The sequence below is a fragment of the Lathyrus oleraceus genome, chromosome 2 (assembly GCF_024323335.1).
Source record: "Lathyrus oleraceus cultivar Zhongwan6 chromosome 2, CAAS_Psat_ZW6_1.0, whole genome shotgun sequence".
Classification (NCBI taxonomy): domain Eukaryota; kingdom Viridiplantae; phylum Streptophyta; class Magnoliopsida; order Fabales; family Fabaceae; genus Lathyrus; species Lathyrus oleraceus.
The window spans coordinates 260,259,517-260,285,884 of record NC_066580.1 but is presented as its reverse complement, the minus strand read 5'-3'; the positions used below and the strand labels follow the sequence as shown (position 1 = coordinate 260,285,884).

Sequence of the window (26,368 nt, the reverse complement as noted above, 5' to 3'; positions counted from 1 at the left end):
ATCACATGTACAAAACTGGAAATTAAAAGGGACTAGAACACAACAACACTGTCGTTGAGAGCAAATCCCCTCCACACTGACGACAGACCACTTCACGGTGTAATTTGTTACAAGTTGCATAAGTTTGATATATGTACGGATGAGAATTTGAAGAAGCTCTTAGGGGTCAAGCCACTTTGCCGAGTGTTACGGTAATGTAGAAAAGGCATGGAAAGAAAAGGCAACATTGATCTTGCTATTTTCTATTTGCTATTACTTGGTTGCCATTGACTTCCGTTCCGATTCTGGTGATACATGGTCAAGCCTAGCTAGTGCATACAGGTGTAAGGGAATACTGCGGATGAGGGTGATGCCGTTTCCATTTTTGGTTCAATTCATATTTGGGTTGGTCATATTTTTTGTTTGCATTACATTGTCGTTTTATTGATGCTGTCATCGGTTCAATAGCTATGACATTCTCAAACAGCCATTTCACCCACCACGATGAGGTCATTTTGTTGGGCTGCTGCAACTCCTACACAAGAGACAACAATATGCAAATGAAATTAGTTTATAACCATTCCAGAAAGGGACTTATTCAGAGAAATGCCTCGGTGTAAACATGTTTATTTCAGTGTGTCAAACAATGATTATACTTACAAGAGGTTGTATTTATGTCAGACACTTAACTATGAAGGCACCTCAGCGAAACTCTAGATCACATTCTAGGAGTCACTCAGGAAGACGAACGGCTGGACTCTCCCATTCTGAGGGGATGACAACGGGAACAGTTGCTTCTCATAGAAATCCACAGGCTACTAGATCAACATATTTTCAAGGAAGCACCCCTTTCGCAGGAAGGAAATCTCAGATGGCGAATGGCAATCACTTACTCAACTTTCAGTATGATCCAATATCCCGTTCTCAACAAAGGGGTCATCCCCCTCCCCCTTTTGCAAGAAGGTAGCGGAAGAGAAGACCATACAACAAAGATTGATTTTTACAGGAAAATTTCAAATTCATGGTACTAGATTCAGGAAATTATTTCCCTGAGTCAATGGATCCAGATAAAATCTTGCAGTGGGAAGATATTATATGTGTGACATATTCTACCCCTTCTCCAATTTAGTGTCCAATTTGTTTAGAGCATCCCCTGTGTCCCCAAATAACCTCATGTGGACACATTTTTTGTTTCCCATGTATTCTTCAATACTTGTTGTTGGGTGAAGAAGATCACAAAGGCGATTGCTGGAAAAGGTGTCCGTTATGCTTCGTGATGATATATGTCAAGGGCTTATATTCAGTTCACATCACAAATGTCAAACAGTATCAAGTAGGAGATAATATTGAGTTCACTTTCTTAACGAGGAAGAAGGATTCATTTACTCTTTCACATAAAAATAAACAAGAGACTGATAACTCATCATGTGGCTAAAGAGATGTATGTGACCTATTTTCTAAGTTCAGACTCACATTAGATGTATATCTCTCAGTGAGACATGCAATATCAGATCTAGATGGTTGGCTGGCCAGAGCTGATTCAGGTCTTGTCGTTGACTTGGAGAAGCTTCCATATGTTAGTGCTGCAATGCAATAACTAAAACAGAGAAAGAAGTATTGGAATGAGCACAAGGCTTCTAACAGTGAAAAATCTACTAGCCTCAATAATTATGCACTCCAGGTACCATCAATATCTGCAAATGCTGTGGATACTGATGAATAAAATTGTTCTAGTGAATCAAGAACTTCCTCTACTAATTTCCCCGATCAAAGCAAGGTTATAGCAATGGATAAATCAACTGCTGGAAGTTGTCTGGATGAAATTTTGGACCTGGAAAAGTTACTCTTCGAGTAGGAAATGAATTTGTCTTCTTCATATGAGGAGAAAAAATGTATTCAAGGCCATTCAAATGGCATTCGAGATACAAAGGAAAATGACTCTTACAATTTTTATCAGGTTGTTGATGGGCAACATCTAATTCTTCATCCTTTGAACACCAAGTGTTTACTGCACCATTATGGTAGCTATGATAAGCTCCCTCACAACATAAGTGGAAGGATTCTACAATTGGAGACAGTTACTCAATTTGAGGCTGCGAGAAGGCGGTATCGATTTTAAAGTCATTTTCCATTAACCACAACTTTTCAGCTTTGTGAAGTTAATTTGAGTGAGATGTTACCTCCTGAAGCACTGGCCCCATTTTTGGATGAAATAAAGAACCGTGTAAACCAGAGGAAGCAACTTGCAAAGAAGGAACTGAAAGAAAAATTAAAGGCTGAAGCTACTTCTAATTATGCTCTTTCCATGTCAACCCACTCTCAGTTTATTTCTCGTCATGATCCTCTCACGTTCTCAATAGATTGCTTTGAAGCTCTAGGAAATTCCACTCTGTCATCAAGTCCTCAAGTTTTTGGTGAGAGGAAATTATTCTCAAGTGTGACTAGGTTTGGTTTTGCTGCTGCTCAAGATTCTCCATCCTTTCAAGCTCAAGAAACTAGCGATTTACGTAATAACAATTCGATTGCGGATTCTTCTGGTACCTCAGGTTTGAGGAATGGAGAGACGCTATCATACTCCCATGTCATATCTAGAGCAGAATCTAATGGAAGTTAAAATGCACCGAAGACAAATGACTCAGAGGAGGAAAGCCCTTGTTAGAACCACAGGTGAAGATAGCTCAGTTGATATACCCCACCTATGTGTTCGCATTAATACTATGCAGCGTATTCGCATTGAATTAAGGGTTCTGGAAAAGAGGATAGTTGCCATGAATGAGAATTGCCATCCAATGCGCAACGAAATTAAAAAAATTTCTCCATTTAGTGATCCTTACGAATGGGCATGATCAGTGATAGAATCGTTACCTCTTGTGGCGATTCAAACCTTTGGTGCAGATCTCTTGCAACGATCAAAACCTTGGATACAAATCCATGGAGCGATCACGAACGTTGAACGATGACAACGTCTCTACTCAATCCACACGAACGGATTCCTTCAATCGCAGTGCTAACTGTTATGAATAAAGGCTTTGATTGACAGAGAGAGGGAAACGAAATTCCAAGTCTCTACTTGAATTTCAGTCTGAGTGGAGTGACAATGCTTCTACCCAAGGGGTTCTATTTATAGAACCACTTGTGTGGGCTTCAAGCTAAAAAGCCCACTTAAGTGTATTTTGGCCCATATCTCATAATATGCCAAAATCACTTAAGTATTTGGTACCTTACCATATTTCGTCTCCCACTTAAGTGCACCGTACCTTATGGTGTTCCTTAGTTACTCTATTTCTCATCAATCCGTCCTTTGTGTGTGACCCTGTAGGTTTTCGCGACGTTGGCAATTATATTAAATCACGCATTTAACATAATAAACAGTGAGCGGTATCTATAATAACGAAAATGTCATGTGATCTGACAAAACCTCTTGTGATAATAATTATGTGCATAATTACCCATTTGCCCTTATGTCTATATTGAACACAAGGTATAGACCGTGTCATCCTTGTCCAGTTCAATATTAGGCCCATAGACATTTATCCTGTTACGCAGGATTGGAAAATTCCATCTAGGACACTCATGTCCTTCAGCATGCTTCGTGGAGTACCCATCAACTGTCTTTATGGTTATCCAGTTACGGACAACGTTGGATCAGCAATAAAGCACTCGACTCTACATCTAGGGTCCATAGTGGTTTCAGGTCGAAGAGTGGTATACACTATTATCACCATGAGAATAACTTATGACACTTTGCATAACTTTCTATATAGTATTCTCATAGCGGGTCAATCCGGTATAAATATTACTCCTAATATTCATACCTATGTTTAAGACTTGATAACTCTTTATCCATGATCCATGAGATGCGATCATCAGTCTACAAACATAATAGTCTTAATGCTTTAATGTTATCCCACTTCACACTAAAGCTCGACTACGGATACTTTAAGAATAGTGTCCTTATGTTTAATGTGCTCTCATGATTAAGTCACACTTAATACATTAAACGTACTATCTATTCCAGGGACTTTATTAATCAACCATAATACAGAAAATGTCTTTTATTATTAATAAATAATTCGATACAAGTACCAAAAGTATTGGCCTCTAGGGCTTACCCCAACAATCTCCCACTAGCACTAGAGCCAATCAGGCATACCCCTTATTCCCATTGATCTAGTATGGCCATCATGCTTCTACTGCGCAAGAGGCTTTGTCAGTGGGTCATCTATATTGTCAAGTGTAGGTACTTTACATATTTTCACATCTCCTCTATCTATTATCTCTCGAATGAGAAGATAACGCCTAAGTATGTGCTTGGATCGTTGGTGAGATCTAGGCTCCTTAGCTTGTGCGATAACACCATTGTTATCACAATATAGACCAATGGGATCCACAATGCTAGGGACTATGCCAAGTTCACTAATGAACTTCCTGATCCAAACAACTTTCTTTGCTGCACTTGAGGCAACAATATACTCGGCCTCGGTTGTAGAATCAGCAACTGTATCTTGCTTTGAACTTTTCCAGCTCACAGCGCCACCGTTCAAGCAAAACACATAACCAGATTGCGATCTAAAGTCATCCTTATCTGTCTAGAAGCTAGCATCGGTGTAACCAATTACAGCCAATTCTTCCTGACCTCCATATATCAAGAATGAGTCCTTAGTCCTTCTCAAGTACTTAAGGATATTCTTAACAGCTACCCAATGGGCATCACCAGGATCAGATTGATACCTACTCGTTGCACTTAAAGCATACGAGACAACTGGTCGAGTACATAACATGGCATACATGATAAATCCTATTGCAGATGCATATGGAATCTTATTCATGCGTTCCCTTTCTTCCTTAGTTGAAGGGGCTTGTGTTTTTGATAGACATAGGCCATGTTGCATAGGTATGAATCCTTTCTTAGAATCATGCATATTAAAGCGTCTTAGCACTTTGTCTATATATGTACTCTGACTTAGGCCAAGCAGTTTTCGTGATCTATCTCTATAGATTCTGATTCCTAATATATAGGCTGCTTCACCTAGGTCCTTCATAGAAAAGCATTTCCCCAACCAAGTCTTTACTTGTTGCAGGGTAGGGACATCGTTTCCAATGAGTAATATGTCATATAATACCAGGAAAACGATCATGCTCCCACTAACCTTCTTGTAGACACAAGGCTCATCTTCGTTTTTGATGAATCCATATTGTTTTACTGTTTCATCAAAACGAAGATTCCAGCTTCTGGAAGCTTGCTTCAATCCATAGATTGATCTCTGTAGCTTACATATCTTATGGGCTTCTTCTGGTATGTCAAATCCTTCAGGCTGTGTCATGTACACATCCTCAAGAAGATTCCCATTAAGGAAAGCAGTTTTTACATCCATCTGCCATATTTCATAATCATGATATGCAGCGATAGCAAGTAAAATCCGAACAGATTTAAGCATTGCAACTGGTGAAAAGGTTTCATCATAGTCAACACCATGAATTTGTTTATATCCTTTTGCAACCAGTCTTGCCTTATAGGTATGTACCTTACCATCCATGTCAGTCTTCTTTTTGAAGACCCACTTGCATCCTATAGGATTAACTCCTACAGGAGGCTCTACCAAGGTCCAAACTTGGTTTGTGTACATGGAATCTATTTCGGATTTCATGGCTTCTAGCCCCTTCTCAGACTCGGGACCAGTTATGGCCTCTTGGTAGGTCACATGCTCATATTGATCCATGAGTAATACATCACCTTGATCTGTTATGAGATATCCATATCTCTCAGGTAGGTGACGTATCCTGCTTGACCTACGTTGGTCTTGTGCTACTTGAGCAGGTTGCTCTTCCACAACCACTTGTGTTTCCTGCTCTAATTCCTCCATAGGTGTATCGATGCTTTGTGATTCTTGAATTTCTTCAAGCTCTACTTTCCTCCCACTGGTTCCTTTGGAAATAAAATCCTTTTCTAGGAAAACTCCAGTTCGAGCGACAAACACTTTTCCCTCAGAAGGATTGTAGAAGTAATATCCTCTTGTTTCTTTAGGATACCCCACAAATAAGCATTTGTTAGATTTGGGCTCAAGCTTAGTTGAAATTTGTCGTTTCACATAAACTTCGCAACCCCAAATATTCATGTAAGACATATGTGGTCTCTTACCACTCCATATCTCATATGGTGTCTTATCAACCTTTTTGGATGGAACACGGTTAAGTGTGTAAGCTGCTGTCAATAGCGCATGTCCCCAAAAGGAGTTTGGAAGATCGGCGTGACTCATCATGGATCGGACCATGTCCAACAGGGTTCGGTTTCTTCTCTCAGACACACCATTCCATTGGGGTGTTCCATAAGGAGTGAGTTGGGATAGGATCCCACACTCTTTCAGATGGTCATCAAACTCTAGGCTTAAATATTCACCACCTCGATCTGGTCGAAGAGCTTTAATATTCTTACCTAGTTGGTTTTGTACTTCATTCTTGAATTCTTTGAACTTTTCAAAGGACTCTGATTTGTGTTTCATTAAATACACATAACCATATCTACTGAAATCATCAGTAAATGTGATGAAGTACTGAAAACCTCCTCTAGCTGGTATGTTCAGTGGACCACATACATCAGTATGTATGAGGGCCAAAAGATCATTAGCTCTTTCACCTTTTCCTGTGAATGGAGACTTTGTCATCTTTCCAATTAAACAAAATCTGCATGTCTCATATGATTCATAATCAAAAGAGTCCATTAGTCCATCTTTATGGAGTTTGGAAATGCGTTTCTCATTTATGTGGCCTAATCGACAATGCCAAAGGTAAGTTGGATTTAACTCATTAGGTTTCATCCTTTTAGTATTAATGTTATAAATAGGCATTTCAAGATCAAGGACATATAATCCATTGTTCATTTGAGCAGTAGCATAGAATATATCATTCAAATAAATTGAACAACAATTGTTCTTTATTATGAATGAAAAACCGAACTTGTCCGAACAAGAAACAGAAATAATATTCCTGCTAATTGCTGGTACATAATAATAGTTCTCTAACTGAATTACTAAACCACTAGGTAAAGTCAATTCATAAGTTCCTACGGCTAAGGCAACAACCTTTGCTCCATTACCAACTCGTAGGTCGACTTCACCTCTTTCCAATTTTCTACTCCTTTTTAGTTCTTGCACATTTGTACAAATGTGAGAACCGCATCCAGTATCTAATACCCATGATGCAGAAGTAGATAAATTAATTTCAATAACAAAAATATCTGAAGTTGGAGTCTCTACTCCATTCTTCCTATCTTCCAGGTACTTTGGGCAGTTCCTCTTCCAGTGTCCGGTCTTACCGTAATGGAAGCAGGTGCCTTCCTTTCTATGCCTTCACTAGGCTTCAAAGTAGCACTAGTGGATTTGCGTCTTCCAACTTCCTTGCCTTTCCCTTTATCATGTTTGAGGACAATCCTCAGGTTTCAGTACTAATCCAGGAAATTTGTCCCAAACAATTTTTCCTTGTCAAGTTTTGATCGCAATATGTTGTTAGAGGTGTTTGTTCTCATGGTAATCTACATAAGGATTAATGAAAATATAAGTATCATTGACATATTTAATTAGGCCTTTAATTAAATATGCTCCCACTATTTTACTCAAAACAAATGACCCTCATCATTTGATTCGGAAAATCCCGTTGGAAGATTTTCTAGTGGGTCGAGATCCATATTTCACTTCGTTCTAAGTCCGCGTAGGTGGATTACACAAAACTAGGTTATTTAGGTAGGAGCTCCTTCCAATTGTATCTCATACAACTCTCGAAAATTTCAGTTGGGTGAATAACTCCTTATTCCAATCCATCATATGGATCATTCCCAACTCTTGCTTCTAAACATATATATAATCTTATTATAATTCGTTTAGTTAAGTTTGACCCATTGTTTTAACAGTTGGATATTACAATTATCCCATCACACCTTACTAATATATAGATCATGCACCTCGCGTAGGCGAAACCTACATTATCCATTACTAGTCTTGATGAGTGTTAAAACATGGAAAGCATAAACTTAATATTTAATTTGAGGGAATTGCAATTTTCTGATCTCACCGGCTTGTTTATCATATAAACCGTCTCTCACGTGCATCAAAATACATACACATGCATCAACATACATACATAATGAAACAATTATGGCCCCTAGCGCAATTCTTCTCCCAAGCCAATAAGAGAACCTAAGCTAACCTACAACGATCTAAGCTTCTCCAAGCAAGATCTTCAAGGTTGTCTTCCTTTGGCACTGACTTCTTTGCTTTATTCATATTATTACATTACAAAAGAAAGTCGTTTTACACACGAGGGAGTGAGATGAGAAAAGAAGTTACATTTGGGAGATAAAGAGAGAGGCACGACACGCAGGTCGTATTTTAAAATCCAAAACAAAATAAAGGAAGTCTAAGGCCATAATCGATCACCACAAGACAATAATAAACACTTTATTATTATTATTAATTCCTTTAATTAATTAAAATGAAATTAAATCTCGATGACCGATCACCACATTTTAATGAACAATTCATTTAAAATCGATGTCGCTTTTCGTATCAACACTTGATACTTTTAAAGCACTGAGTTAGCCGAACGGGTGAAAATTTCCTTGCGTTAACCGGTTAACCATATGCGTTAACCGGTTAACACTGTTTGAAATCTGAAAAAATTGTTTTTTGCCTTGCGTTAACCGGTTAACCAAATGCGTTAACCGGTTAACACTGTTTGAAAATGTCTTGGAAAACTGTTTTCTGCCTTGCATTAACCGGTTAACCAAATGCGTTAACCGGTTAACACTGTTGAAAAACACACAAAAAATTATTTCGTATTTTGTTAACCGGTTAACCATACGCGTTAACCGGTTAACACTGTTCCAAAAAGTGTTTAGAAAGCACAACTCTTGTGCATTCAAACCCCAATCGCATAACTCTCTGACAACACAACCCTTGTGTCGTCACTAACCCTGATGCACCAATTTCAGACCGTCAAACACATCTCGATTGTTAATTCAGTATGATTGATCAACACGTCATTGCTTCACCATACTGATGTCGGATCAAGAAGCAAATGACCATTGATCGCTCAAAGGAAAACAATCATTGAGTGTTTGAATGAACGAAACGAGAACACTATATCATATATAATGTATTTTGCATCAGGATTACATATATCACATATATGTAACTTGATCGATCTCAATTTAATCTTTGATTCATTCTGTCTTTTATCATATTAATTCAGAACAAAAATAGTTATCAGATTCATGGTTTCGTAAGTGGCTCTGATACCACAGAAGGAGAATTGCCATCCAAGGCACAGCGGAATTTAAAAAATTTCTCCATTTAGTGATCCTTATGAATGGGCATGATCAGTGATAGAATCGTTACCTCTTGTAACGATTCAAACCTTTGGTGCAGATCTCTTGCAACGATCAAAACCTTGGATACAAATCCACGAAGCGATCATGAACGTTGAACGATGACAACGTCTCTACTCAGTCCACACGAACGGATTCCTTCAATCGCAGTGCTAGCTGTTATGAATGAAGGCTTTGATTGAGAGAGAGAGAGGGAAACGAAATTCCAAGTCTCTACTTGAATTTTAGTTTGAGTGGAGTGACAATGCTTCAACCCAAGGGGTTCTATTTATAGAACCACTTGTGTGGGCTTCAAGCTAAAAAGCCCACTTAAGTGTATTTTCACCCATATCTCATAATATGCCAAAATCACTTAAGTATTTGGTACCTTACCATATTTCGTCTCCCACTTAAGTGCACCGTACCTTACGGTGTTCCTTAGTTACTCTATTTCTCATCAATCCGTCCTTTGTGTGTGACCCTGTAGGTTTTCGCGACGTTGGCAATTATATTAAATCTCGCATTTAACATAATAAACAATGAGCGGTATCTAGCAACACATCACTGCTACCCAAGTCACGAAAATGTCATGTGATCTAACAAAACCTCTTGTGATAATAATTATGTGTATAATTACCCCTTTGCCCTTATGTCTATATTGAACACAAGGTATAGACCGTGTCATCCTTGTCCAATTCAATATTGGGCCCATAGACATTTATCCTGTTACGCAGGATTGGAAAATTCCATCTAGGACACTCATGTCCCTCAGCATGCTTCGTGGAGTACCCATCAACTGTCTTTATGGTTATCCAGTTACGGACAACGTTGGATCAGCAATAAAGCATTCGACTTTACGTCTAGGGTCCATAGTGGTTTCAGGTCGAAGAGTGGTATACAATATTATCACTATGAGAATAACTTATGACACTTTGCATAACTTTCTATATAGTATTCTCATAGCGGGTCAATCCGGTATAAATATTACTCCTAATATTCATACCTATGTTTAAGACATGATAACTCTTTATCCATGATCCATGAGATGTGATCATCAGTCTACAAACATAATAGTCTTAATGCTTTAATGTTATCCCACTTCACACTAAAGCTCGACTACGGATACTTTAAGAATAGTGTCCTTATGTTTAATGTGCTCTCATGATTAAGTCACACTTAATACATTAAAAGGATTATCTATTCCAGGGACTTTATTAATCAACCATAATAAAGAAAATGCCTTTTATTATTAATAAATAATTCGATACAAGTACCAAAAGTATTGGCCTCTAGGGCTTACACCAACATGCCAATCTTAGCAGCTCTAATTCCGCCAATGAGGATAATATACCAAATGGGGTGAGCTTCAAGTTTTCTGAAGTCGTTGCAGGGGAAGGTATGCGTCAACTCTGCGAGTGTATAGCATACAAAGCTATTTTCAAAGATCTCTGTCACATTCTTTGGGACAACGTATATGTAGAAGAAGTTTCATCAGCTAGGATTGAGCCTTTTCTTAACGAGCTTAAGCAATACTTAGAGATCATATCATCAACAGTGCATGATAAAGTTAGTAACACTTTGAAACAGCCTGGGATTTGGGATGGATATGTGTGATATGGATGAAACATGTGATGTTTATATGGCCTTGGATGGCTTTATTGAGACTGATATTTAGTTCCGAATTGTTTAACCCGTAAGGGCTACATCATGGGTGAGGGAACCTGAAATTATTTTCATGAATTTGCAAGTACCAGCCGTATCTCCACATGTTGATTATCGACAGATGTCAGTATCTTGTAGCCAAGGCCCTGCAAGCCGTAACAAACACAACCAGTGCCCTGTAAATAACAAACCAAACCATACAACAATCATGCCCAATTCAATAATTACACACATTAAATCAAATGGTGATGCAGACGATACTCACTTTGAAATGCACTAGGTTGAGTCGGCGTTTGTGGAAACAATATTACCAAAGTAGCAAGCTCCAAACGCAAGCTAGGAAATGTAAACAAAGAAAACACATTCGTCTAGGTGACTTTGGTCTTGCGAAGCTACTTGACACAGACGATCCTGCTTCTACGGTTGGTCGAACTCTAAGTTACATGTGTCCTCAGATCTTTGCTGATATGTCGTATGGTTATAAATCTGACATATGGTCGCATGGTTGCTGCATGTTTGAAATTGTTGCATATCAACCAGCATTTCACGCTCCGGACAACGCTGTACTTATCAATAAAATAAGTAGATCCGCTATTTCTCCATTGCCAATTGTTTACTCTTCCACACTGAAACAACTTATCAAGAGCATGCTAAGGAAAAACCCTGAACACAGACCAACAACGACTGATTTGTTGAGACATGCACTCAACATCTCAAATACCGGCACACTATGCTGATAAGAAGCACTTGCCACATCAAACGGTGGACTGTACTGATAACGAGCATTTTCCATGAGTAAAATGGACTCTACATTCTCAAGTTCAAAGGCAGAGTCATATATTTCAGATGTTATATGTTCATCCCCATCTACGAATCATACAACTTTTCCATATACTGTTCCACAACGTCATGGTAATACCCGGATATTTCCATTGAGAGTAGTTGCCATGTGCAAAGTATTGGTACCTACTGTATTTGATAAACAAGGTGTACAATTTCTTGCTGTTGCTCTTCTTATTGTTTCAAGAACATGGGTGTCATATCGTATTATATCTCTTAATGGTACTACTGTGAAGTTTGTTTTGAAGCAGGATAAAGTTGCCTTTATTCGGTTAATTGGAGGAGAAGAGGAAAAAACGAAAACCCCAAGGGAATCCGTGAGCCACTCAGAAGAGAAACGATAGCATAAGTTGGAAGGAGATCGAGATAAAGCATTACCTGCATTTTCGTCGGTCAATCCAAGCTGCAACCGGTTAGTTCCATCTTTGATCTATCTCACCTTTGATATAGCTTCATGAATGTTTGTTTTGCTTATTCGTGTTGTTACCATGGTTTGAATTTTTGTTGTTCACAAAATGAGATTGATTTTGGTTGAGAAGCTAGACTTTTTTTTAAGCTACAATCGGTAACACGAAGTTGTTCGTGGCTTTTGAAGTCCCCTTTTTCTTATTCATTCCAACCGTTAAACCGCTTTTGTTTTAATTGACATAAGAAAATGGATTGATAAATATGAGATTCACAGAACCCAATGTTGCCTTTTCTTGTCCTCTAGACATTCATTGTCTATTAATGCATTGTCTTTTCCATGCTCCCCTATTCATTGATTAGTGGGTAATATTCTTTTGCTTAGACCAATATAGCCATGCGGCTAGGTCACAGCGAAATTTAAATTTCCTTTAGTTTCTTTTTTTTACTTTTATTAATATTATTATTAGTATTTTATTTATTCATTGGGCCGATGGTTGAAACAGACCCTTTATTCCGGGCCCAGGGGAACTGCGGCCACCCATGGTGGGTTTGAATTTTGTTTGGGTTGAAAATCCAGGTTTCCATTCACATACCACTAGTCGTTCGATTTTGGACAAGTGATGTTGCACGGTCGAGTGGTTGAAGCGCCATCTTGCTTCTTGCATATCCTGGGTTTGAAACTAGCATGCTCCATTTCCTGATTTTTGAGCATGATTTCTTTCCTTTTCCATTTTTTTATTAATATTTTGTTTCTTATTTTTCTTAAGATTTATTAAAGGATTGAATAATCACTCATTATCTTGTGCAACTCATTTGTTAAATATTTTAATGCTCATTTTTATTTTATTTTCAGTATTTATTTCTAATCCCTTCATGTTTTATTATTCTCATTCTCCGAACACTTGTTGATTTTTTATGTTTGTCCCTGATTTATTTTCACGAATTAGACATCGATCTTTAATCTATGGATTCAACAATTTTCGTGTTGTTATTCCATGATTATTTTATTGATATATTGATAGTATTTTGCCGTGTTTTGATCAATCACATATGACATTTCGATTGTTGTCAATATGTGCAAACCGGCTTTGAGCACATTATTTAGGTTTTATGTGTCCCTCAATTTCCATCCGTGCAAATCACGATTTTACTCCTTTTAATTTAATTTTTTATTATCTTGTAAATATAATTTTGTATTTGTTGCTTTCTTCACATGGCTTACTCTTGGGCCTTCTTACAATGAGATCATTCCCTCGCACCTACACTCATGCATTGTTTATTCATTGATTGGATTCGATTCAATTATTCCATTACTTTGAATCCCCATTCGACAAAATGTACCCCCATTCCCATGACGTGTAATAACTTTACTGTTTTATTTCTTTATTTGCTTGACTGTTTAGTTAGCTACTAATACAAGAATAAAATCAACCATTTCCAAAAGATCAAAAATAAAAACTCGATCCAACGTCGAGTATTTTTCTCAATAAATAAATCCACCCATTTCTATCAACCCATTTCTATCCATTCCATTTCCTCAATCACTCATCAAATGCTTGATCCAACGTCAAGTCATTTTCACAATAAAAAAACTCAAAAAACTTAATTCATATTTAAAGACCCTTTCAATAAATATGGAAATGGAACATGGTGGATACCACACACTCCTGAGACTAGGGTTTGAGATGGATGTCTCGCCTATCTTAGCTCTCGCCATCATCCAAATTTATCTATTCAGTTTCTCTCAAACATTCACTCAAAATTCTCTTAAACGTCTATCAATGCTTGATCCAACATCAAGCCATTTTCATAATAAAACTCAAAAAATACTTAATTCCTATTTAGCACTTTTTCAATAAATATGGAAATGGAACATGGTGGATATCGTGCACTCCTGAGACTAAGATTCGAGGTGGATGCCTCGCCTACCTTAGCTCTCGCCATCATTTAGAATTGTCAATGCAGTTTTCTTCAAACCCTTTCTTAATCAATTTCAAAACACTTAATCCTTATTAAACACTTTTACAAATAAGATGGAAATGGAACGTGGTGGATACCACACACTCCTGAGACTAGGATTCGAGATGGATATCTCGCTCATCCAAGTTCTCGCCATTACTCAAAACACATCAAACCAATCAATTTCTTTTCTCGCCGCCGTGCGATTGACCTCTTAAACCTTTTCTCCAACGAAAGGTATTTTGTTTTAAAACAATACAAGGCAATGTTTCTCCACCTATTTTGGGTAGTCCAACAATGTTTTCGTCGATTTGACACAAAGTAGCTTTCGCTAAAATCGACCAACAAACAAACATTTTTATACCCAGAACTACGTAAGCCTTGAGTTCTTTATTGAGTTACGTAGGAGCAGGATTTGTAAATCTTGTCAGGCCCACTAATAAAAAACTTAGGTTTAGTCCTTCGTCGAAAATCTAAAAATATTCTCCTCTATTCTATTCTTTCTTTCCCATCTAATAATTTAAAGCCTAACATTTCAAACTAATTCTAGTGCGCATAACTAGCCTAACGGTTCCCGTTGAGTACAACGAACGTGAGGGGTGCTAACACCTTCCCCTTGCGTAATCGACTCCCGAACCCTGATTTGATTGCGACGACCAATATCATTATCGTTCTTTCTTGGATTTTATCGAAATTTCCCCTTTCCTTTTTAGGAATAAATAAAGTTCGGTGGCGACTATGTTCAGTCCATCATTGCGAGCATGCGATTGCGCTTCGCTAGGTCGTGTTCTCATTTTTCGAGGTACGACAGATGACGATTCTGCTGGGGAATACCGATCCCTAAGTGAGTCAGGCCTAGTTAGGACACTTGTGTGCCTTTGTTTGTTCAATTGTATGACTTTTCCTTATTTATTTCTTTTATTATCTTTATTCTTATATGGATATATTTGTTGTATATTAGTTCCACTGTGTTGGGTACTTGAATATTTGATTGCAAACCATGTGGGAAAGACTCTACACCCGAGTCTAGAGTGAAAAAAACATATAAGATAGGATGATGGTTGAGTAGTACAGACTCCCGAGGTGAATACTTCGTAAGAGTCGGTATGAGAACCTCACTTAGAGTAGATCCTTTTGCGAATATTGTCGCCCGAGGTGGATACCTCGTAAGCTTCAATGTTTCAAAGGGGTCCATGACTCTAAGAACATTTTAGAACATTGAACCTTTGGCCAACTAGAAATGATGGTTGCGTAATATGGATTCCCGAGGTGAATACTTCATAAGAATCGATACGAGAACCTCGCTCAGAATAAATTCCCTTGATGGAGTTGACGATCGGAAAGTATTTCCCGTAAGCGTCAAACATTCTTTTGAATCCATGACTCTGAGTACCCTGTCTAGAACCAAGTCGATGGTTGCGTAGTATGGACTCTCGAGGTGACTACTTCGTAAGAGTCGGTACGAGAGCCTCACCCAAAATAGATTCCCTTGATGGAGTTGACGACCGAAGAGTATTTTCCGTAAGCGTCAAACATTCTTGTGAATCAATGACTCTGGGGATCCTTTGTAACAAAACCCTAGATCATACTCGGTGATAACCCCGTTTTGGAAAGCAATCAGATTTATCCATACCTCAGACTTTTAAACCTGTACCAAAAAAAACATTGCATCCATCCATTCATTGCATACGCATAAAAAGCAAAACTCTTAGTTTGTTTCGCATTATTTCAGGAATCCAAGACTTGTTAGCAAGATGAATCCTGAGAGAAGAAACACTTTTCAGTTCAAATACAAGAACGTGGACCTTGCCAGCCTGCAAAATTTGAGTGCCAAAGTAACGCCAATCAAACTCAATAGCTTTGTGCAAAACTATGGAAGAATCCTGGACATCCTAAATGAGAAGATGGACATGATGACTGCAGTGACTATTGCTCAATTCGAGAAATTGAGAAATAGTGAAGCGGACGCTTCCTATATTCTTTTTCATCCCAAGTTTATAAAAAGATATATTTTGAGTATTACCTTAATTTAGGAAGATGATTTGTATTTTGTATGATTATTAGGGTTTTTATTCAATGACAAAAACCCGAGTAATATGGCGTACGCCAATTACTCGAATAATCGAGAGATAGTGAAACAGAGGCTTACTATTCCATTTTCATCCAAAGATTAATTATTAAAATAAAGCTTTTAGAATTTATAATTAAATCGGGGAAATGATTTTAATTTTATAGAGTTTTTTAGGGTTTTAATTGAATGACAAAAACCCGAGTAATATGGTGTACGCCAATTACTCGAATAATCGAGAGATAGTGAAGCAGATGCTCACTATTCTCCTTTTCATCCAAAATTAAAGTTATAGAGCTCTTAAGAGTATATTAATTAATTTTGAAATCGTTAGAACTAATATTTTTTCAAGGAAAATTATTTGAGGTTGGACCAAGATAGATCAATCTTAGCAACAATTATCATCCATTTGATTGACTATAATAATCTAATGCTATAAATAACTAAAATAGGAATTAAGGATAATAATCGAACTTATGTTGATAAGATATTTTTTTTTTCCATTTATTAATCATAATCATTATGTTATTCAGATATTTAAATAAAATTTTGGATAAAATGACAAATGAGTAAAAATGCAGGTTGGGTGTGTGAAAGGAGAACAAGGGGTGAACCCTTAAAAATCATATTGCAATGGCCCAACAGAGGTTTTGGCTTGTGAGGGAACCGAAATGGGCCCTAAGGCCCCCACTTTCCCACATAAAAAACAATCAGCCAGCCAAATAAAAAAAAAGAATTGGGCCTTAAGCCCAATTTAACAATCTGTCCAGAAGCAGTGGAAGGCGAAGGGGCGTCGGTTAAGTGACAGTTTGGTCTTTCCCAACCGGAAAATGCACGTGTGCCGCCTTGGGACTCTCTAACCCTCCTTTAATGTCCATTAAAGCTAAATATTCTTATTAGATCATAATAAAGCTGCCAAACGCTACCATTGATTGATTTAAATAACGCACAGACCAAAAGAAAAAAACACTTCGTCTCCTTCACTTGGTTCCCCTTCTGTTTAAACGTGAATGTTAACCAAAGAAAATTATTTTTCTGAACATCAACCTGAATCTATGAATGAAATCCCCCAAAATCTCAACGGACCATCTCAACCAAAACGTATTCTAAGCCTAACCCTGAATCAGAGCGAGCAACCAACTATTCTTACGCTACGGATTCAAACACAAGCAAGCAAACTATAACAATTCATGATTTAACCAAAGCAAGTAAACGGTTCACAATGGTATGGTAAACAGAAAGATATACGCGTCATCCATACAAAGAAAAATATGCAGATCAACAAAGAGGGAAGTAATATAAAGCTCACCGAAAAATAGATTTTCCGACGAGCGTACCGGCGATGTGACCGACCCTTCAAGGTATGTTGCTTTCTTATCGCTTTCCTCCTTCTGCACCTTTTGTCCTCTTCGCTTATTCTCCTTCTCTTTCCTTCTTACGTCACTGCTATGGGGATGGGAATCGTTTTTGGGTAAACTGTGGCTTTAGCTCGAGTTTGCTGAGTTTCAATATGAAATTTCAACAAACTCCAAAAGAAAGATTAGATCTTTAGTGATGTTTTTGCTTCTATTTCTGCAGGGTAACGACACTGGAAAAAAGGTTCCCTCATCCCAATGATGGATGGTCTTTATATAGAGCTTTGGGGGTACGAGGTTTCTCACTCCTGAGCTGGCGGAAATTCCAAATAATTCCGTTAGGATCAGATCCCCTCTAGATTTTGGTGTGGTCCCAGGAATGAAGGTGGTGAGATTTGTTTCGCGTGACCACTCCTCCAAATCCCTTCTTTGAATAATTTCTACTGCTGTAAAAGATATGTCGTATGTGGTAAGTAACTTTGTTTTTACTGCTTTTAAAAATCATGCTTTAACTTCTCTAATTTGTATGACTCGACGTGATCATTTGCAACATAAGAACCTGGTCTTGGGATTACGTGGTAACTCTTCTCAATTCTTATATCTGTACTGTTTTGAATCACAGGGTCGCCATTCACAGTTATGAGTTCGTAGGATCTTCTTGACGCATGATCGCTAATGTAGCTGACGCGTAACTCTATCATTTGCTCAAATGAAGGCGAGAAGTAGGCCAATGAAACACCTTTCGAATGCTACAAACCATTGGATATCACATTGCACTCTAAGTTAAGTTTCAGACGCTTTTGTGATACCGACTTATAACAATCATCTGGCTTATTATGCTATGGTACTTTGATAAACTTATTGCTGATCTAACTTGTGCTTGTAACATGCTGCTATGTCTGGTTTTGCAGCAATCATGGCTGCCACTTTTTAGGATTTTCAGGATGGTTAGATCATTGCAATGCAGGACAGGTTAGGCCAGGTATGTTATAGTCGCAACAGAACATTTGTTCTGCACGACCTGTTATGATATCTTTGTTGGATGCCTCCTGTTATGATATTTTCTGTTGTTTTCCTCAGATGTGTTGTTTCCAAGAATGCACCATTGAATGCTGAAACCATTGTCACAATTCTTGCAACATTGAGGAACATGACATAACCTATTAGGGTGATCCCCGAGGCTCTATCCGTTATGATTCAAGTTTAAAGTTTCCTTCGACCGTCTCAATAACCTTTCTGCTTGATGAAGAAATAAATAAAGATGATGGTGAAAGCAACTTCAAGCAATGTTCTGCTGTGGAAATTCAAGATGACAACCTCATTTGGGATCGTGAATTTGTGTTTCCAACTTTATCAGATGTAAATTTAGGAATCAAACAGGGACAAGAAATAACAATTTGTGGACCAGTTGGTGCTGGAAAATCATCACTTGCAATATTTGGAGAGGTTCATAAGATTTCTGGAACAGTAAGTCACGAGTAGAACTCTTACATTTTTATCCTGCCAAACTCAAATCATCATTTTCCCATGTTTCACTATAATGGAAAACAGGTTAATGTAGGTGCCAGCCTTGCTTATGTTTCTCAACAGAAATTGGTCCGAGCGGGATAAGCATGAGTGGAGGACAAAAACAAAGGATTCAACTAGCTAGAGCCGTCTACAATGATGCAAATATCTATCTTCTTGATGACCCTTTCAGTGCAGTTGACGCACATACGGTTGACTTCGTTTTTGGGTTTAAGAGCTTCCACTGCTTCCTTCTCAAGCTTCACTACGGGTATCTTCAATGCTCCCATGCTTTTCTTTGATTCATCTCCTCCATGAATTTACTAATATTTCTTTCTTATGTAGGCTTCATCAAATTTGAGCGTTTTGGATTGCGATATACCTTATTCCATTACCTTTGCAGCATCAATTATCAATTGAAATTTTGGTGGTTGTTTCTATAATTGCCTCGTTTGTTGCCTCACCTTATCAAAATACTCCGGCGTGTTCTGTTGGTAGCTGCAGAAGATGACGGCTCGTGAGGAAATGAAAAGAATCCGTCCTTTGTAAGTATACAACTTACCCTCATGTATCAACCTCGTTTCCCTTTCCCCTGCAACTTTTAAGTTACTTTCCTTTATGATATAGGGCACGTAAGATTCTGATGTCAAGTTGATTTTGCATATTGGATGCAAGTGTGAAGTTTGCACATCATTGGCCTTGAGTGACTTGAACTCATGTTGTCTTTGCTTTATCTCCTCTGTTATCATGCAGCAGGTACGATACCGAAGATGATGATGCATCGATTTAAATGCCATGATTTGCTGCTGATCAATTTATTCTATTGCTGTTGTGGTAGTGCAGGTTACGGTACTGTCGCTTTGGTCGCAGTGGGCACGTACGCAGCATCGCAGTTTTGCAGCTTTGTTCGCGGTATTGGATCCGGGAGCGTGGCCTCTAGCATTTTTGGTTCATCCCACAGCTATGCTGCTGTTTTGTTGCTTGCAGCTCGAAAGTTTGGATTTGGACGGCGTGGGTTTCCTGTTGGAGTACCTTGTTGTGAACAAAATCTTGTTGTAAGCAAAATCTTGTTTTAACCAATCTGTATCCTACTTGGGACAGTCGATCAAATTTTGAGCCACGTAAAAATAGTATCCGTGTCATGTAAAATGACTGACAGTTTGGACTATAGCATCTTTTAGTTATGGATCCACATGAAAAGTGATTGGTTTATAGCTTTTGTAACAATAGAACTCAATTAGACGTCTTCTCTTTATGATTCTGATGCATCCATGGGTAGTTTGTAACAAGAATTGATTGTAGTTCCAACTTTATTATGAAAAATTCATGGCATCTACTTATGCCTTTGTCTTGGTATAGCTGTGCTAAGTTTCTTACATCTGTAATTATGAACTGTGGCTTTCACGGTATATCGCAGATGGTGTTCATTACAGGGCTCATGTTGGCGGTACATTACGTGGCATGATTATCCCTCACACCTTGGTCTGTTTATCTTCTTGCTAGTGTTTATGGCAGGATGGCTTAAACGATCATGTCATCAAGGTTGGAACTAACGTGTCCACACACCAATGGCTCGTCCAAAGATTAACGTGAAGCTTTAGGAGGTGATTAGAATTAGAATGGGTAATTTGGTATAGAGATGGGTTGTATTCTTTGTCAATAATACCGAACTCCGTAGTTTTGTTTCAAATAATGCACTTTGATGGATTGTAATGATGTTTGTTTATTTGAATGAAGTTACACTGGTTTGGTTATTTGGATCTTGATAACTTTGCCACATTATGAACCATTGTACGTAGAGGGGTCGTAGTAAACATGGGAATGGATTGACATGAGATTTATAAAGGACCAAAAATGATGCGCTCACACACCAAACAAAACACTCGACAACTTAATTTACAACTCGTACTTATGGACCAATGCACCATTTGAACTCAACGATGCGTAAATTCTCCTGGGTATTTTGTGAATGGAGCGCGTGATGATATGTGGTGAGGCTATAACATGACAGGAGAGGATGTCCCACAAGCAACTAAGTCTTGTGCCATGTTCATCATAGAACCTTAAAGGATTCTAGATTCCTATATATGGCTTGGCCCAAGTCCATTACAAAGAGATGTGGAAATCAAGGTTTGATGGTTAAAAACAAATATGTCGTGGTATCCGTGAGACAAATAAAACCAGAACAAAATCGGGGTATGACATTATGCTAGGCATATTTCTCACTATGAAGATCAACATCACATGTATCAGACTATCGACTCAACCGTTGCTGGTGACGAAGTAAGGTTTGAGGATTTCAGAGAAGTAAAGGAGAACATGCAACTCCTTGAGAAGAAGTTCCGAGATTTAGAAGGAGACCACGTCTTTGGATCTGCCGCCAAAGAAATGTGCCTTGTATCTGGGTTGGTGATTCCGGCCAAATTCAAAACTCCAGACTTCGACAAATACAAGGGGCATACTTGTCCAAAGAGCCATCTCATCATGTATTACTGAAAAATGGATGCACACGTGGAAGACGACAAGATGATGATCCACTGTTTTCAAGATAGCTTGAGTGGGGCTCCTTCTAAGTGGTATTTGAGTCTGGATCAGAATAGGATCAGGTGTTTCCAAGATCTGTCAGACGCGTTCATAAAACACTACAAATACAACATGGACATGGCGCCTGACAGAAGACAGTTGCAAAGCATGTTCCAGCATGACAAGGAGTCCTTCAAGGAATATGCTCAGAGATGGAGGGAACTGGCTTCTCAGGTTGAACCACCTCTTGCTGAAAAGGAATTGGCCGAACTATTTATCGACACTGCCCAACCCCAATTCTATGAGAAGATGGTTGAAAGTGCTTCCTTGGGATTCTTCGAGCTTGTGGATATAGGAGCTCGCGTTGAATATGGTGTAAGAAATGGAAAACTGGCGGCTGTAGCTGGAACTTCAAATGCTAATCAAAAGAAGTTCTCTGGAGGGTTTCCCAAAAAGAAGGAAGGGGAAACAAATGTTGTGACTATTGGTCAAGGAAGAGCTCCTCCAAGAAGGAGACCACAACAATATTCACCTCAGCAGTATGTTCAACAACCCTTTCCCTATCAGCAACCCATGTATCCCGTCCAATACGCTCTGTAACCATACGTAGCTGTTGTGACGCCTGCATTCAATCAACAACCTGCTCAGGCTTATCAAGTGCCTCCAGTTTATCGACCAGCTCCAGTTCAACAACGTGCTGCGGTTCCTCCAACTTATCAACAAGCACCAGCAGCTCCTATTTATCAACAGCCGAGAGCTCAAGCTCCAAGGAAAAATGCTCAGAACCAGAATAGGAGGCAAGGGGATAGGGCGACGTTCAATCCAATCCAAATGTCGTACACTGAGCTTTATCCCTCCTTGTTGCAAAAGGGTTTGGTGGTTCCTAGACCTGTGGCACCTCCACCTGATCGTCTTCCTCCATGGTACAACCCTAATGCATATTGTCCTTTTCATGAAGGTGCCCACGGGCATGACCTAGAGGGTTGCTACGCTCTGAAGCATAGGGTTCGTGAACTGATTGAAAGCAAGATTCTGTCCTTTAAAGATATGGGACCGAATGTGAAGAACAATCCTCTTCCTCCCCATGGAGATCCTGTAGTAAACGCCATTGAAGATGCCTCTGTTGGTGTTACGGTTGATAAGATGGATGATGTTAAGACTCCTTTGGCAGCATTCCATGCCCGATTGGTGGAAGCTGGCCTGATTAATGTTAATCATGAAAATTGTGAAGAGTGTGCCACATACCCAAAGGGGTGTCAGGTGGTACGAGACAACATTCAAGACTTCATGGATAAGGGAGTGCTTCAAACCTCTAGTGTTGCGAAGAACGAAGACGTGTTGGTAATTGAACCTTGTTTCAATTTCCCTGAACCAGTTGAAATCCCATATTACAGTGGTGGAGTGGTTCCGGTGAATAGTAAGTCGTCGCCTGTTGAAATATTTATGCCCACGCCTTTTCCATACGAGAGCACCAAGGATGTGCCTTGGAAATATGAGATTACCGTTATGGATATGGATGTTGAAGGAAATGCAGACGTCGAAGTGACAGAAGCTATGAGTGAGGACGTCACCAATATTGCAGGAATGAGCAGAATGACCTGTAGCGGTCAAATCTATACGCCTGAATTCAATGTGACTCCTCAAGGGCCAAACAAGGAATCAACAGTCGCAACTCCCACTAAAGAACCTGAAGTGGTCCAATTTGAGGATGCTGTTGAATTCTTGAAGTTAATCAAGAGGAGTGATTACAAAGTGGTGGATCAGCTGCATCAAACACCATCTAAGATTTCTATTCTTTCCCTGCTATTGAACTCCCAAGCCCATAGGGAGGCTTTGTTGAAGGTGCTTTCCCAAGCTCATGTAACGCAAAGCATAACAGTTGACCAATTTGATGGGGTGGTTGAGAACATCACAACTTGCAATACTTTGAGCTTCAGTGGAGAGGAATTACCTAAGGATGGACAAAATCACAATCGTGCTCTCCATATCTCAGTAAAATGCAAAGATGATGCTTTGGCGAGAGTTTTGGTTGATACCAGATCTTCTCTGAATGTGATGCCAAAAAGAACACTCGCCAAGTTATCTTATCAATGACCAGCTATGAAGCCTAGTGCCCTGATAGTGAAGGCTTTTGATGGTTCCAGGAGAACCGTGATTGGAGAGGTGGAACTGCCCATATTGGTTGGCCCTCACGTATTCCCGATTAATTTCCAAGTCATGGATATTAATCCAGCATATAGCTGCTTGCTGGGACGTCCTTGGATTCATGCTGCAGGGGCAGTCACCTCTATTTTACATCAAAAAATGAAGTTTGTGATGGACAACCAACTGATTATTATCTCTGGAGAGGAGGACTTTATGGTCAGTCACCTTTCATCCTTCAGGTATACCGAGGCTGATGAGGACGCTTTGAAAACTTCTTTCCGAGCTCTTGAAAAAGCCAATGCCACTTTTGTGGAGATGAAGGACCCGGTTGGGAAAGCTTGTTCATCTTTCGCTTCTCTAAAAAGCTTAAAGTCTAGCATTGAAGGAGGAAACCCTGAAGGTTGGGGTCAGCTTATTGATGTTCGTGAGAACCATGATCGCTTTGGTCTGGGATATGTGCCTTCCGCTGCGAAAGGAGCCCGAGTCCCTACAAAGGACAACACCCAAAGCATCCAGGAAGTATTCCTCAGCACATGATTCATCCATGGAGATCAGGTCAACACAATTGAAGATAGCAACAAAAATGAAGATGAGCCATGTTTGGTTTACCGGTGTGAGACAGCTTTGAACAACTGGAAGGCGGTTGAGATCCCCGAAATTTTTCCTTTGTCAATGTAATAGTTGTTGTTTTTCCTTTCAAATCCTTAGCTCTGCCCAAGGCTAGTGGATCATGTTGTAGGGCCCCTTTTCATTTTCAAATAATCATCATCAATGAATGAAAGGCATTTTGTTTAAATTCTTCTTATTCATTTATTTTGCTTTCTCTTAAGAAAATGGCAATCTTTTCAAAAACAAAAAAGACAAAAAAAACTTTTCCTTTATGCATCTTTTATATTTACTTTTCTAAAAGAAATTAATCATTCAAACATGCAGAATAAATGATAACCCCGTTGAATCCAATGACTTTACTCCCTCTCATAACTTTGACTCCCCTATCTACCAAGCGGAAGAAGAGGGTGAAGAATATTGTTACATCCCCGACAAATTGGCAAGGCTGCTCGAGCACGAGTCCAAAGCCCTTCAGCCACATGAAGATCCGGTGGAAACAATCAACCTTGGCACAGAGGAAGAGAAGAAAGAAGTCAAAATCGACACCACGCTTGAAGCAAGATTCAAAGAGAGATTGGTTAAGCTGCTATAAGAATATGTGGATGTATTTGCATGGTCATACCAGGATATGCCAGGTTTGGACACCAACATCGTTGAGCACAAGCTTCCGCTTCATCCAGAATGTCTGCCAGTAAAGCAGAAACTCCGAAGAACAAGACCAGATATGGCTCTGAAGATTCATGAAGAAGTCAAACGACAATTTGATGTTGGTTTTCTCGTAGTGGCGAAATACCCACAATGGGTAGCTAATATTGTACCTGTGCCTAAAAAGGATGGAAAGGTGAGGATGTGTGTAGACTATAGGGATCTGAGCAAAGCTAGTCCAAAGGACGATTTCCCTCTACCATACATTGATACTCTGGTAGACAACACTGCAAGTTTTGTTGTATTCTCCTTTATGGATGGTTTTTCGGGATACAATCAAATCAAGATGGCTCCAGATGACATGGAGAAGACCACTTTTATTACCCGTTGGGGCACGTTTTGCTACAAGGTAATGCCTTTCGGTCTCAAAAATGTCGGGGCAACTTACCAAAGAGCTATGGTCACTCTTTTCCATGATATGATGCACAAAGAGATAGAGGTCTATGTTGATGACATGATCGCTAAATCTCAGAATGAAGAAGATCATATGAGCCATCTGAAGAAGCTATTTGGACGCCTCAGAAAGTTTAGATTACGATTAAACCCTGCAAAATGGACATTCAGTGTCCGTTTAGGGAAGTTGCTTGGTTTCATCGTTAGTCAACGAGGAATTGAGGTGGACCCCGATAAGGTCCGAGCTATACAAGAAAAGCCTGCTCCATGCACCGAGCGAGAAGTTAGAGGTTTCCTTGGACGTTTGAATTACATCTCAAGGTTTATCTCACATATGACAGCCACATGTGAGCCTATCTTCAAATTGCTTCGAAAGGATCAAGCCATTGAATGGAATTCTGATTGTCAAAGTGCTTTTGAGAAGATTCGTCAATACTTGCAAGAGCCTCCTATTTTAATTCCACCCGTCCCAGGAAAGCCATTAATCATGTATATGACTGTGCTTGAAGGGTCAATGGGATGCGTGATGGGGCAACATGACGAAACTGGTCGGAAAGAACATGCTATTTACTATCTGAGTAAAATGTTTACTGATTGTGAAGGTCGATATTCGCTTTTGGAGAAAACTTGTTGCGCGCTAGCATGGGCCACTCGTCGTTTGAGGCAGTACATGATTTGCCATACTACTTTGTTGATCTCAAAAATGGATCCAATAAAGTATATCTTTGAGAAACCTACCTTGAATGGAAGACTTGCCCATTGGCAGATGCTCTTATCAGAGTACGACATCCAGTACGTAAACCAAAAAGCAATCAAGGGAAGTGTTTTAGCAGAGTATCTTGCTCACCAACCAGTTGA

At 39.1% G+C, this 26,368-nt stretch overlaps 1 protein-coding gene and 1 pseudogene across 1 annotated transcript; both read left to right on the top strand.

Annotated features, from left to right (window-relative positions):
- Positions 1 to 1,837: 1,837 nt before the first annotated feature.
- Positions 1,838 to 2,593, top strand: LOC127122810 (uncharacterized; annotated as a pseudogene).
- A 19,896-nt stretch (positions 2,594 to 22,489) lies between these two features.
- LOC127122809 (uncharacterized) lies at positions 22,490 to 23,752 on the top strand. Its single transcript, XM_051053091.1, has one exon. It carries the CDS (start codon positions 22,490 to 22,492, stop codon positions 23,750 to 23,752), a length of 1,263 nt encoding a protein of 420 aa, XP_050909048.1.
- The last annotated feature ends 2,616 nt before the right edge of the window (positions 23,753 to 26,368 follow it).